Raw genomic sequence first — 14,794 nt, forward strand, 5'->3', positions numbered from 1 at the left:
ATTAATTTTTCTATATAAGATTTAGAAAATTACTAATTTAACCAAAAGAAGCATAACCAAAACTGCCATCTGGCGTCAAAATAAAGGTTTATGTTCAATTTTGTAATTAATGAAATTAGGATTTAAAAAACAGGTTTTTAAATAAATAAGGAACAAATATGAAACAATTTAATATTTTTTTATTGGTGACGGTGGGTTTCGATAAACTAAGTATGCAACAGAGTACATTGATTTCACAACTAAAGTTTTAAATTTTACATAAATCGAAAATTTCTGTGTTAAGTTTTGTTATTTAACAATATTTATGTACACGAAATTATATTAATTCTGAAGATTAAGATACGAAACACGTTAATAGTAATGTAATTAAATGATCAAAGTTAAGATTGGTGTTAAATTATAATATAACCAGATATTTGACTTCTTGAGTCCACATGATATGACTCCTTCTCTTCAAGGCGTTATTAAAAAAATATCCGTTATATTTCTAATTATTATTATTTATATCATTTTATGTTTAATATTCTTAAGCTAATATCACAATGGCCCGAGACAGTCAAGACTTCCAATATTTGTGCACATATTCTTATACTATGTTAGTTTGCCGGTTGCATAACTGCCTTGAAAAACTTGTATCCTATTGTATAGTAAGTGAAATAACTTTTATGCTATATAAATCTGAAAAATGTCTATTTCTATATATGAAAAATTCCTAAAATCGCACGAGCATTGGTTCTTAATTTTCTAATGGACATACAAATTACATGTAAAAACTTTCTACTTCATACTACAGATCATGTAAAGCACACATTTGTTTTACATAACTTTAAAAAAAATTCGCAATCATTTTACAGTGTGTATTTATATTTACAAATAATATATTTTAAGTATAGTTGCAAAAAGCGAAAACAGTGCCGTTATTAAATTAATGAAATTGAAAGGTATTTAATTTTTGTGTGATTATTCTTTTAAACAACAAAAGAATTTTATCTATGTTCTTTAAATAAATAATCATATATGTAAAGGCACTGCCTCATTTAATGTAATTTACACAGTATGGATGGTAAGTACAATTCTTTCTTCAATGTACAAACACTTGATTTAATTTATGAATATTAAAAGTATGCACACAATAAAAAAATAGTATTCCACATATATGTTCAATCTGAAAACAATTTTCGATCTGAAACCAATTTTATTTTGTCTTAGGACATATTAGAGGAAAAATTATCTTATTAGAAAAATGTACAAATATGCAAATACTAAATTCATTAAGTAAATGTCAGTGTTATTAAAAAGATTTACAATATAATTTCATTTGTGTAATCAAATATAAACATAAACACTGATACAGATTATTTTTATCAATTGCATGTAGAAGATAGTGCCTTTTTTTGACTGTTTAAGATCTTAGCATGAAAGTAGTTTTTCATTTGTCAATTGACTTTTCTCAAAAAAGCAGAAGTTGAAATTATTGAGCTAAGCTTAATGTTATGTTCCCCGAACAAGATGGGTATTTTTTTTATATTATTCCAGGTACAATAACATATTTTCAATAATATAATATAAACATTATCATACATTCTATTTTTTGCTGTCATTATTGTATGTAAATTCAGGATTTGTAAAGAATACTCTTCCATTAATATTTTTAAACAACATAGTATCAATAACAGTTGCAAAAATAATTGTATAACGACTTAATTGTTATTCCATTCTAGGTATTGGGAATGATGCGTAAGTTAAAACTACAATAAATATTTTATATTCAAATAACCAGTAATATCATAAAATTTGGAAAAATGTATAAAAAGTATGTTGATCAAACAAACGAATATTATAGAATGATTACACTGTTTCCGCTTGCTATTAAATCTGTCTTATGCACTGCTAATTGATTACATATTTAAACATGAAAAAATAACATTACCAATGTGTTTCATAATAATGGAAGTACTTTGTAGCAGTGTTTATGATGAATTGCTATGACAATCTCAAGTGTTTATACGTACAGCCTATCTATAATCTTACCTTAAACTTTTCAGACAATATATCCTGGCATACACAAGTTTAGTGTTATGCTATAATATGGATACAGCCAAGTGTTTATACAGTCGAGTGTTTCAGAATAAACATTATCAAATAACATTTTAAATTTTTACATTATTCTTAAACATTTGTAGGAATTACTTGAAAAATCATAATTTACACTTTTATTACTAGTATGAAAGATGCTGTTAGGGTGAATCTAACAGAAAAGCCCGTGCACGTTCTGTCATTTTGCGCACACGCCCTCTGCTACTTATACTAATACGTGGTACATTTTCAGGTTCAGGACTTTCATCACTTTCTTCTGCATAATATCGACGCTTAATTTTACGTCGATTTCTAACTGGCATTGTATTGCTCTCATCACTTTCTTCATTATAGCGAGGTCGTTTTCCAGTTCTTCTTGAATTTTGTACAGTTTCTTGATTTTGTATTTCTCTTGTTCCACGAATTCTTCTTTGAGATCTTGATGATACAAAACCTTTTTCTGATTCTTCACTATCTGAATCCTGATTATTAATTTCATTTTGAGACTGTTCTTCTTCTTCTTCTTCTTCTTCTTCTTCTTCATCCTCTTCTTCCTCTTCCTCTTCTTCCTCACTCTGACTTTCAATATTATTTCTTCCACTTTTTGTCGTGTTCTTCAAACTTTCATTATGTTCGGGCGTAGATGCTAATTTTCGTGATCTCGTTCTACTTCTATTAATAACTTCCTCTTCGCTTTCTTCATCTGACAATTCATTTGCAGAAAATGCTTCATCATCCTCATACTTATCATTCTTTGAGTTTTCGTAAAAGTTTAGCTTTGACTTTGACTTTACTTGTTTACTATTTCTGGTATTTTTCGCACGATTTTTCCGAGTTTGTTTTCCACGTCCACTGGGTGTATATACTTCCCCAGAATCACTATCAGCACTAACACTGGGTACCGTTTTTCTAGCTCGTGTCCTTCTTACAGGTACACTACCACTACTTTCACTTTCTGTGGAAGCTTCTGAGTCACTGGCTTCGCTTCCACTTTCTTTTGGTTTTTTAGGTACTGCAGATCTAGATATCCGAAGTTTTAGCGTAGGTCGCGTTGCAGTAGCAGAACGTTTCGTATGTCCATTTGTCATACGTGATGGCCCTATAAAATAAAAAAATGTTAATCAATGTTTTCTTTTCCTTTTTACATAGCTATGTGATTAATCTTTATTATTTTATAATATATTTATTATAATTTTATTATCATTATTTTATTCTTATTATTATCATATAATGTCAAGTTATTAATATCTATTCACATGTTTTCACTCTGCTCTCTGATAACATTCTATGTATTTATATATGTGTATGTGTATACTACAAAAACAATATATATATATATACCTGGTGCACACATGTTAGAATTATTCTTTTCCACTTCATCTAAATCATCATCCTCACTATTTATCTCATCATCATCATCCGAACAAGCAGATTTTGATTTTGAAGGTGCTACATATCATATCAATTGTTTAAAATTTATTCTAAATTTATCTAATTTATTTTATCAAATATTTTTAACTGATATAATGAAAGCATACCAGTGCCATTTGTTAACCGAACTTTGCCCCTTTTAGCTTTCCCTTTTGTATTTTTTGCATTATTATTGCGTCTTCTTGCAGATTTCCAGTTTGAAATAATTCTTCCCATATGCTCTTCAAACATGGCTGATAATCTTATTGTCATTGAATATATCTAGAATAAAGATTGTACCATTATCTTGTACAATACTTGTAATATTCTTCACATAATAATAAGTATGGCATACCCTTGATCGTTTGTTAGTATTATAATTTCTACTATTTGTAAATATTAACCGCATATCTTTGGCAAATTCTATAGGGGTTTCATAATTTCCTCCTAATAAATCCTCTTTTACCGTACGTAAATCCATTGGTGTATCTATAATTTGATGATAATCTGGGTGCTCTAATCTATCAACTGGTTCTCTATAAAAAATCAAATAAAAATTATTACGAAAGATATCCGTCTCGCATATGTATATTATGCGTATCAATATATTAATATTAATTTATTTTACCTGAAAGGAATAGAATCTTCACATTGCCATAACGTTTCTAATAATTGACGACATGCTACTTTCCAATCAGCTGATGCTTCTTGTGAACGTAAATTTCTGCTCGAGGTTGCTCTCTGAGTGCTAGTTGAAGGTCTATCCTTTGCATCTTCTACATCAACTTCCGATTCAGAAGAATGGTATGTGTCAACCAATTGGTGATAAACAGCCGGTACATCTAATTCTGTAGTTTCTCTGTATAAATGGAAAATAATATATTTTTATTAATTATATCTTGATAAAGTTAAAATAAAATAAAAAAGATATGTAAATGGTATTAAATTTTGTGAATAAATAAACTAGACCTTACTTTATAATACGTAGACATAGGTCAGTAACTATTCTTGCATGCTTTACTATTTGACTATGTGGTTCATTAAATTGTTCTGCATTTGTTGCTAAGTATCTGACATCAAACTGTGCGGATGTTATTCTTCGATAAAAATGGTTTTCAAAACGAGCTTTTATGGTTGTTAAGTCAATAGGATATTCCACAACAAATGCATATGAAGGATATGCATTGAGATCAACAGGCGCCATAAAAGGTTCTGCAATTGCAAGGCTCATCACTTGATCTAGTCCACGTATAATTCTGCGGCATGTTGCTTCTCTATCTCCCATTGGCCATTCCTCTGCATGAGGCTGATATAGTATTGTACGTATCTCTTCTTGAAGCACCGGAACTGCACCTCCAAGTACTACTGGAAGTCCTGTAATACATAACACATTATACAAGGTATTAATATCGATAAAATGAATGCTTATATTCACACTGTGAATAAATTAAGATTTTATATTTTTCCAAAGTTTACCAGTTACTTTTTCCAATATTCTCCAAAAAATTTTTAATTGTTAAAACATTTGAACACACACATACTATTTTCATCAATTGGTTCAAGATCCCAAGGACTCATTCTCTCATATTCGCCATTATCCCATCTGACACGGAAACACATGAAAAACGATTCTGGAAAATCTTCGTCTAAAGGTTCCATTGATTGTATTTGACCCATCCACCATCCGTCATCAATCATGCAACGAAATCGGTCTCCTTCAGACCAACTACGTGCCAAAGCTGTGTCAAATGTTTGACGTAAAACTAAAAAATCTAACACATCAGCCATATCGTGATATTTAATAGTAAAATTTTCTCCTGTTAATTTTCCATATTCATCCATTAACGCCAACTTTAAACAGCATAGTCGAGGTGGACGTATTTCATACTTTATACCTACTACTTTTACAAATTCCTGTGCCTGCAGAATATCGAATGTTTTTCTAAGTAACTAATACTAATGTTCACAAAGTAAATTGAGAGAAAAAAATCTTACTCTTATATTGACTTTATTCCATGGTTCACATCGTGGACCAAGTTCATATACTTTTTTATTCCTAACAGCGTCTAAGTAGAATTGGTGACCTTGTCGAAAATATACTATTTCATCACCCATTTGAGGATAATATGGAGCTTTCCTTGGTATTATTTCGGTAAGCCATTCTGAAGGTCTAAAAACTTCTGGGATATCATCAATGCCAGTAGACAATGGAATATCCTTTAAATAAAAAGAAAATTTCGAAAGAGAAAAAATAATAAATTTATTTACAAAGAACGTTTTTACCTACCTTTTTTCTAGGACGTCTATTACGCCTTCTGTCCATATCACTTGGTGGTGTAAGAGATCGTTTTTTTACAGGTTTGCGTTTACTTCGCTTTGGTGGTTCTAAATTTAAACCATGATCTGCAATCCAATCTGAATATTCAGTACTAGACTCTGATGTGGAACTATCAGAACACAAATCTTCTTCATGAGCAGTAGAATCATTACTATTACTACTGGCTGAACTTCCTGTTGTTGCCGCATTATCGGGATTCTGTAAAGATTTATAATATAATTTATAATATAATTTATATATAAATATAATTTGTATATAATTTGTTTAACGAAGTATATACAAATTATTAATTTGATTTAAAATTGTATAAAAAATACCTCGAACTCATCATCTTCTTGTTCTTCACTACGCATAGCTCTAGTTCTATATCCATGTCTAGTAGTTCTATTGCGTTTTCGATTTGCTATTCGACTACCTATATTACCTTCGGTATTGGCAGTATTCGATACTGGTTGTGGTCTTTTTCTCATTTCGCGTTTCAAATTTTCGAGTTCCATTTCTGCTGTTGCATGTCTATAAACATTATATCCTTATTTATGAATTTAAACTACTTATAGATATATTCGTGAAGAAGGAAGTAATTTATAATACAAAACATACAAAGTTTTAAATTGTGTTTCTCTAATAGCTGGATTCATGGGTCGAGCAAGAATAGGCTTATTCCAAGGTGTAGTATTATCTCTTTGCCAATTACCACTACTTTGTCGTACACCTTCAACATCTCCAACTCTTCTTAAACCAGACCTGCTTCCTCGCGGACTAGCCATTTGACGAACTGGTTGCTCTGCTGCATTTTCTTCTCTTTCATCAGCTGCATTTTCTGCATCAGCATTAATATTTTGTCTTTGTGCAAGCGCTTCAATTAACTGATCAATATTGGACCGTGGTTCTTGAGCTGGAAGTCCTTCTATAACTTCTTGCATCCCTACAAAATAAGATATATATCTTTTAAAACTTCAGGAAATATCAGATTATACATAAAATAAACAATAATAAACAGTGTAGCGGCACTCGACAGGAAACTAAGACCCAGACGACGGTAGAACAGTGGTTAACGGCGTTGGTTACAAAGGTTCCAAACCAGGTTCAAATCCCGGAACACGTAGTCCGATTTTTTCTCCACGATTCCTAACTGAGAACACTGCGACCTATACGTCAGGAACAGCACTATCATCACTACCTACACCCACCTCAAATTGGTGACCCCGACGTGATGATCTACAGTGAAAAGTGGTGACGACCGTGATAGCGCTGCCAAGACTTCGATCACCGTGAATCTAAGAGTGTGGAAACGGAGGCCTACTACGACCCCGCGGCGACCGTACGCTGAAACGCACGCACCGTACCGACAGGTATTCACCGCCACATCGAAGACTTCGCGCAACATCTGCACGGGTTTGACAACAAGCGACCGACGCTGTACTCTGCATCGAAACGACAAATCCGCAGATGCCGAACTCTCGCAACTGCACACGGAAAAAACGACGAGCGAAGTCGTACGTTATCACTGGTAAGGGGGTATTGTAGCGGCACTCGGCAGCAAACTAAGACCCGAACGACAGTAGAGCAGTGGTTAACGCCGTTGGTTATGAACGTTCCAGACCAGGTTCAAATCCCAGCACACGTAGTCCATTTTTTCTCCACAAATCCTAACTGAGAAAGCAATCCAGCAGCGGTACCTCACAGCGACCTATACGCCAGGGGCAGCACTATCCTACCTACCACCGACCTACTATACACCTGAACAGAAATAAAATAATTTATGTACCTCCAGCACCTACTGCAATATTTGGTACTAATTGTTCTCCTCTACAGTTTTCTCTCCCAGGAACCAATCTTTGCAGAGCTGGAGGATAAGGATTTCCATCGACATCTACTAAAAATGGTGGAGGCATTAAATGAGGTGCAGTTTGCGTTTGTTCATCCAAAACATAATTATTTGCATCTCGTATTAAGGGTCTATAATCCGTATGGAAAAATAATTCTTTGGGTACCTATAGAAATATAAAATAGAGAATATACACATTTCTAATGTGTTAATAGATATAACAATTATATAAAAACAAATGTACTTACTATTTTAAGTTTTTCCACACCAGATCCAAACCCATATATTAAAAGATGTCCATGAGAATCTGTTGCTGCTAACATTGTTCCATCTGGAGACCACTTTGCATCAAAAACAGCACCATTACCTTGCCCTTCAATAAAATTTTGAAAGCATGCTATCGGTTCTGTGTTCAGAACATCCCAAATTATAAGTTGCCCATCATGTCCAGCACTTAATATAACACGGGGATCTATGGGATGAGATTCTAACACAAAAACTTCATCTTTATGTCCACGTAAAATTTTCACCAGTTCACCTGATTTTGCATTCCATACTTTAAGACAGCTATCATTTACAGCTGTAATAACCCACTCATCACTTACATCCCAACTAACCATAGTCACCTTAGCCTTTTTGTTAGAATCATCTTCTGTTTCTGATTCTCTAGAAATTATAAGAACAAAATAATATTTAGTCATTAATATTATATAGAAAAATATTCATAAAAAATATTCATAATACTTTAATTACCCAGGAAGTTTTGTAGTCATCAACAAACGTTTGTATATCCATTGTTGTTGTTCAAAATGCCAAACATTTGCAGTACCATCTTTAGAACCCGAAATAAATTTTAAACCATTATGTGCCCATTGAATACTATCAACTGTATCAGAATGTGCTTCCACCTCTAAAACTCTACATGGACCATCATCTCCTAACATTGCATACACTCTAACATGATGATCTGCAGAACCAGCAGCCATAAATGCACCACCAGGACTAAATGACGCACATATCATTTGTGCTTGACCAGGCCGCATTTTTTCATGGTATTGAATTGGTTTTGGCCTAAAAAAAAAAAGATATAATGTTATTTTTCATAATGTACGGGATATAAATATTATTGAAACTTACTGAAAAACTGCTCTTTCATTGCCTTTCTTTGTATGAGACCAGAAAGCAACAGATCCATCTGTACTTGTAGAAACTAAATAATATACGCCATTACAAGATATAGGACAAAAATTTACAGATGTAATCATACCAGAGTGTCCAGATAGAACTGCAACCTGATAAAAAGTAATAAAAATGAATTTAACAAAATCAGTCTTTATAATAACATTAATTAACATTCTAATCAACTTACAGGAGACATTGTTTGAAAACACCAAACTCTTAATATTCGATCTAGGCTACCAGCAGCAAGTAAAGTGTTATCAAAATTTACTGCAATATCCATAATTTCAGCAGATGCTCCTCGAAAAGTTGCTAATAATCGCCCATCAATAGAACTCCATACTTTAACAAGTAAATCATCTGCACCAGTTATTATATATTTCCCAGTGCGATCAAAAAGAACACAATATACTGCAGATAAATGTCCTAATGTGTGTCTATACAACTGCATTTTATTGTAAAACTTTGTTGGTATTGCCTCTCGTCGACCTAGAGGCCCTGAATTCTCCCTTCCCTGAAGTACATGTACTATATAAAAAAAAAGTAACATAACAATAAAATGCTTTATGTACTGAAAAAATGGTTGATATTAGCAATATTTATGTACCAAATCTAAACAAATAAATATTTTATTTACCTATATTAGGCACTGATAAACTATAAGGTGAAGCTAAAAATGGTTTTCCACCTAGTCTGCCAGAATATGAAATAATGCCATGCACTTGACGTTGGACATCTACAACAAATTTAAGATATTCATGCCAAAAGTCAAATAATTTCAATAATTACTTAAACATATTTATATCTTTTACTTTACCTTCGTGTGTACGTAACAAAGATTGTCTGCCAGCTCCTAGAAGGGATATCGCTCCTGGTATGCATGGCGGTACCTCTTTTTCCAATACTGGTCCAATTCTGGCACATATTTGTAATAAATGATTTGATCCAATATGAGAATATTTCTTTTCCTAAAACATTAGAATGTCTTTATAACTATCTTTTCATATCCTATTTTATAATATAATATCATTACAAATATATACGATCATACAATATAATGCAATCATTATATGTATTTTAGGATATCCAAATATTTGGATCACATATATTATATATACGAAGAGAAAGATGATAATTACGTTTTGCAATAAAACTAGTTCGCACTGTTAATTGAATTTTAAGTAATCTAAAGTAGTTCCTATTTGTAACCAATCAGAAGACAAACAAGCAAACGCAACCAATCCGAATAGCCGACTCGTCACACGATACTAGTTTCTATAAATAAGGTCTGAGCATGAGATATATTCATTGATCAGTGCATGCAAGATGGCCGGAAGTTAATGCTTATTGGTTGAAAGCAATATGGTGGGAGAATCTTGTGCAACAGCAACATAGGATCAGAGAAGTGGAGGAGGAAGAAGGGTTGAGGAGTGGGACAGAAAAGGGGTAGCACCCTATTAGGGGTACTTGATACATTGGCATTTGACTAGCTTACGACGTAACAAAAATTTATCATAATGTTATTTCGAAAAATAACCTATTTATTTCATCATATATGATGAATTATTATACACAAAATAAAATTCCTTCCTGAAATATTAATCTTACTTACCAACTCTTCAAAGGTTTGATTATGTACATGCCCTCCCCAATCTAGTCTTTGCGGCAAAACCTATAAAAAAATAAAAAAATCATAAAAATAAGTCGATCGATCGATCGATCACACTCGAGATAAAATTGTGCCAATTTGTCGAACGTCAAGGTCGCCGACCTTGAAATTCTAATGTTTTGACAAGCAGAAACCACGTGCAAACCATGTGGAGCCGATGGGTATGTATAGTGTCACCCCGGCAAAACGTCAACTCAGACCAATCGTCTTACCTTAGCTCGCTCCAATTCACGCTTCAACACCTAGAACGTACGTTGTTCATCATAATATGTTACAACGAAATTTCATGGATTTTAATTCAATAATACTTACGTCTGCGGCTTCGCGACAAGGTCCCGCCGCTAAGAATTTAGCAATTAGGAAGTACAGCTCTGTAAGAAAGAACGCTGTTTAGGAATGAACCGCACGCCTCGCTTCGTTGCGGATAGTAAGGGCGCTTATCGCTCCCATTCTTTACCTGGTGCTATTGCAGTCTCGTTCTTCGTTACGCTGCCCTCCATTTCGCCTGATCAATCGTTTATTATTCACTCACAGAGAAAGAGAAACATTTGCTTTTTAGGGTCATAGCGCGGTAGTAACCATTTCAGATTTCATTTTCTCTCGCGAGGTCTCGACCGCGAGACGCACACGCACGCTCACCTCCTCAACGGAAAGTAGTCCCCCCCCCTACCCGATTGTCGACACAACGTACCATATTATTCAGGAACGTAACTTGCCTCCCAAAACCCTGTATAATTTTATTTTCATTTGAACCGTTTTAGGAGAACGAAACACTTTCCTCTTCTCTTTCACATTTCAATAAAGAGTGAAATTAGATAACTAATTTTCACGTTACTATCATAGACCTTAATTTGATATGTTCGAAATTTTCATTACGATAAAACGCATTTGTGGATGATATCTGCACCATGTAACGCGGTTTATTTGAAATTAAAAATACAGTGACGGTAACCGCAATTGTAAGAAATATAAAAAAAGTAGACAATCTTGATTTAAAGGTGACATAAACTAAAGTAGGTTATCAAATGAAGTTTGTTATCGTTGTTGTTATTATATGTTGATAAATATGAATTAATTATTATTAATTATAGGCTTTGGTAGAGGAATGGAAAGAAATTTTTACTTAAAACACAACTTTCATAATTCTACAGCGATTCGAGTTAAACAATAAATAATGACCATGAAAACTGCTGTTAATAAAAGGATGATAATGTCCTTATGTAATTTTTACTGTGTTTTATTTAAATTTTATATACTGCTGTAAGATATGAACGTGTTAAATTAATTTTTTAATTTTAATCATATCGCTACTTTAATACTACGATAATATTTTTGCACTTATTTTGTAATATGATATAACAGAAATTTTCATGCATTATGAAATCGAATTCCGCTTGTATCTTTTTTAGACAAAACTAATTAAAATATTATTATTTGATATTATTATATATATTTAAATACTTACATATATTTAAGAGGAATAAAAACATAATGTGCATTTTTTCACAAAAGCTAAAACTTCAAGATGGATGCTAGGTAACTCGAATAAACTCGAAATATCGATGTGTAACGATATGTATATACACATTTGTGTAATGTATGTGAATGTGTGTGTATGTATGTATGCAATACCACGTATGTAACTTTTCGAAAGTTTTTAGAATTCTCGAAAAAATTGCTAATGCATATGAACTATTATATTGATATATATCTTACAAAAATAAAGAATATTATGTAACAAATTGTTATAATTTTTGAAGACGATAAATGTGTTCCAAAATTCTAATACGGTTAAATGTCGACGTGTCAATAGAATGATGATTTTAGTATTATTTTTTCATAAAACATGACATATTGTTAAGTATTATTTAACACTATCATTATTAAAAATTACACAGTTACAAATTTATATTAAATCATACACATCATTCGATTTATGAGATATTATGGCAACTGATATATTAAAGATTTAAAAAATGGCTAAACATGTAAAATTAGTTTAAATTATATGTAAATATTAAAATTATATAATTTAAATTTGTATAATATTTATCAACTTTTATATAGAGAAATCTCTTTTTAACATATCTTATTTATTACTATTGTAAAACAATTTGGTTAGGACTTTAAATATTGTACTTGAAACTTTGTGAACAATGTCATGGATAAGAGACAATACTCTAAATTGGTTTCAACATTTGGCTATAAGAATTTTAAGAACTGGACATATTCCTAAGCATGTAGCATTTATAATGGATGGTAATAGACGCTATGCAAGTAAAAATGGAATAGAAAAAATAGAAGGACATACAAAAGGGTGTGTACTAGTAAAAAAATATCGCATGTAAATGTAGCTTTCACATTTTATTTTTGTCTATTTTATGTATTTTATGTATGTTGTATATTAAATGCAAATTGTAATTTTTAAGATTTGATAAGTTTGCTGAAACTTTACAATGGTGTACAGATCTTGGTATACAAGAAGTAACATTTTATGCATTTAGTATTGAAAATTTTAAAAGGAAACGGGAGGAAGTAAATGGGCTTCTAAATCTTGCAGAACAAAAATTCCAGAGATTATTGGATGAAAAGTATGTTGAAACATGTTTTATCTATAAAACAGTTTATTTAATATTTGTGTAAATATAATATCATGTAACAAATATTTGAATATAGGGATAAAATACGAAAACATGGATTATGTGTCCGTATAATTGGTAATTTGTCGCTATTACCTCAAAATATACAAGAATTGATAGCAGAAACTATGATTCTTACTAAAGAACATAATAAAGGATTTCTCAATATTGCATTTGCTTATACATGTAAGTGTACTTAAAAAAACCTTTATACATTAAAATATCAAACATTATTTTTGCTACACTCAATTAAATAATGTAATATAAATATTATTAACTTTTATATTTTTCTACCTTCTTTCATATATAATATTTTAGCAAGAGATGAAATTACACATGCTATTAAAGATGTAATCGAAGGTGTTCAAAATGGCGATATTCTTTCTGAAGATATTGATGAAAATTTGATTTCCAACTGTTTATATACTAATTATTCACCAAATCCAGATTTATTAATTCGTACTTCTGGAGAAGTTAGATTTAGTGACTTTCTTATGTGGCAAGTAAGTTTAAAGATTATAGGCTAATTCTTGGTTTTTCCTTCGCTTTTCTAAATACGTTGTTATTTAATAAATTTCAGATATCAAATACATGCATTTATTTTACCACTGTTTTATGGCCAGAATTTAATCTGTGGGAATTTCTCAATGCAATATTTTATTACCAAAGATGTTATTCTGATATACAAAAAGTAATAAAAATGCAAAATATGAAGCAAATAATACAAAATAGTAGACAATCAACATACATAGACAAATTACATCATAAAAGACAAATAACACTTGAAAGAATATATTTGTCAAACATTTAATATATGTATTGAAAAAACAAATATGATTAAGATTAATTATGATCATTAAAGTTTATATAACATTATAAATCTATGTAAACATACTTTTTTTTAGAAATTTACATTTATGTATATACTTCAAAAATATTTTTGTACTTTTCTTTTTAAATGCTATAATACTATTCAAATACGTGTAAGTATTGAAAATCTATGAGTCTTCTTCTATTCTTGTATATAGAAAAATGTATTAATATATGTATATTAATATATGTATATAATAATATATGTATATTTTTTCATATTAAGTAAATTTTTTTTAAAAATAAATATAATGTACATAATGATAAAAAATATCAGACAAAAATAGAAATGTTATGCATATACATAAATTCATTCTTTTATTTCATTTTGTTGTTTTACAAATTTGTATATATTTATACTGTATATATATATATATATATATTTATAAAATTCGTATTTAAGATATTTTTCTGAAATATCTTATATACCAAGCCTGCTGCAGTATATTAAATATTTGGCTTAATTTTAATAGTTTCCCCATTCTTTTTAAATATATTATTTCCATACATTGTATATGATTTCGTTAATAAGACTTTTTTATACTTGAAAATATTCAAAATTAAGAGCTTCAGTCTGTTAGAAAGATTATAAAGCATACATTTACTAAATAAATATAATGTATCACATAAATATAACCAGGCACATTATTAGTATAATTCTTCTGAAATAGAAACATACAAAGTTACATTATTGCATTTCGAGGTTCATATAGTCTGTAAGCATATTATGTTCCATAATCACGTTTTAACAGCATAAAGATAAGTAATATACAATATATACAATA

The 14,794-nt window shown here is 30.8% G+C and overlaps 2 protein-coding genes across 5 annotated transcripts; one reads left to right on the top strand and one right to left on the bottom strand.

Annotated features, from left to right (window-relative positions):
- Positions 1-157: 157 nt before the first annotated feature.
- On the bottom strand, positions 158-11,475 carry BRWD3 (bromodomain and WD repeat-containing protein). The gene is made up of 22 exons (XM_033344704.2): positions 10,958-11,475; positions 10,813-10,871; positions 10,713-10,742; positions 10,444-10,503; positions 9,649-9,799; positions 9,469-9,567; positions 9,022-9,359; positions 8,790-8,944; positions 8,406-8,723; positions 7,901-8,318; positions 7,593-7,818; positions 6,425-6,749; positions 6,142-6,337; positions 5,774-6,022; positions 5,482-5,703; positions 5,028-5,406; positions 4,461-4,860; positions 4,115-4,345; positions 3,842-4,022; positions 3,615-3,768; positions 3,418-3,525; positions 158-3,175 (listed from the first exon to the last, which is right to left on the bottom strand). Exons 1-22 carry the CDS (start codon positions 10,998-11,000, stop codon positions 2,238-2,240), a joined length of 5,280 nt encoding a protein of 1,759 aa, XP_033200595.1. The 5' UTR covers positions 11,001-11,475; the 3' UTR covers positions 158-2,237.
- Positions 11,476-12,070: 595 nt separating this feature from the next.
- Dhdds (Dehydrodolichyl diphosphate synthase subunit) lies at positions 12,071-14,261 on the top strand. 4 transcript variants are annotated; one of them, XM_076620197.1, is made up of 6 exons: positions 12,071-12,135; positions 12,623-12,844; positions 12,930-13,091; positions 13,177-13,325; positions 13,458-13,642; positions 13,720-14,261. In XM_076620197.1, exons 2-6 carry the CDS (start codon positions 12,657-12,659, stop codon positions 13,948-13,950), a joined length of 915 nt encoding a protein of 304 aa, XP_076476312.1. In that variant the 5' UTR covers positions 12,071-12,135; positions 12,623-12,656; the 3' UTR covers positions 13,951-14,261. The 4 variants fall into 4 exon arrangements, with proteins under 4 accessions (XP_076476312.1, XP_076476310.1, XP_076476311.1 ...); XM_076620195.1 differs by having other exon boundaries at positions 12,084-12,510; XM_076620196.1 differs by having other exon boundaries at positions 12,084-12,356.
- The last annotated feature ends 533 nt before the right edge of the window (positions 14,262-14,794 follow it).

This window comes from Bombus vancouverensis, chromosome 7 (genome assembly GCF_051014615.1).
Source record: "Bombus vancouverensis nearcticus chromosome 7, iyBomVanc1_principal, whole genome shotgun sequence".
Lineage (NCBI taxonomy): Eukaryota > Metazoa > Arthropoda > Insecta > Hymenoptera > Apidae > Bombus > Bombus vancouverensis.

What these genes read in the sequence shown, in the direction of transcription:
- BRWD3 (XM_033344704.2), bottom strand. Translation starts at nt 11,000, where the DNA reads ATGGAGGGCAGCGTAACGAAGAACGAGACTGCAATAGCACCAG. An exon ending in GTGTGGAAAAACTTAAAATA is followed by an intron (nt 7,819 to 7,900) that starts GTAAGTACATTT and finishes ATATTTCTATAG; the next exon opens with GTACCCAAAGAATTATTTTT. An exon ending in TCGGTTAACAAATGGCACTG is followed by an intron (nt 3,526 to 3,614) that starts GTATGCTTTCAT and finishes TATGATATGTAG; the next exon opens with CACCTTCAAAATCAAAATCT.
- Dhdds (XM_076620197.1), top strand. Translation starts at nt 12,657, where the DNA reads ATGTCATGGATAAGAGACAATACTCTAAATTGGTTTCAACATTTGGCT. An exon ending in CAGAGATTATTGGATGAAAA is followed by an intron (nt 13,092 to 13,176) that starts GTATGTTGAAAC and finishes ATTTGAATATAG; the next exon opens with GGATAAAATACGAAAACATG. An exon ending in GTGACTTTCTTATGTGGCAA is followed by an intron (nt 13,643 to 13,719) that starts GTAAGTTTAAAG and finishes AATAAATTTCAG; the next exon opens with ATATCAAATACATGCATTTA.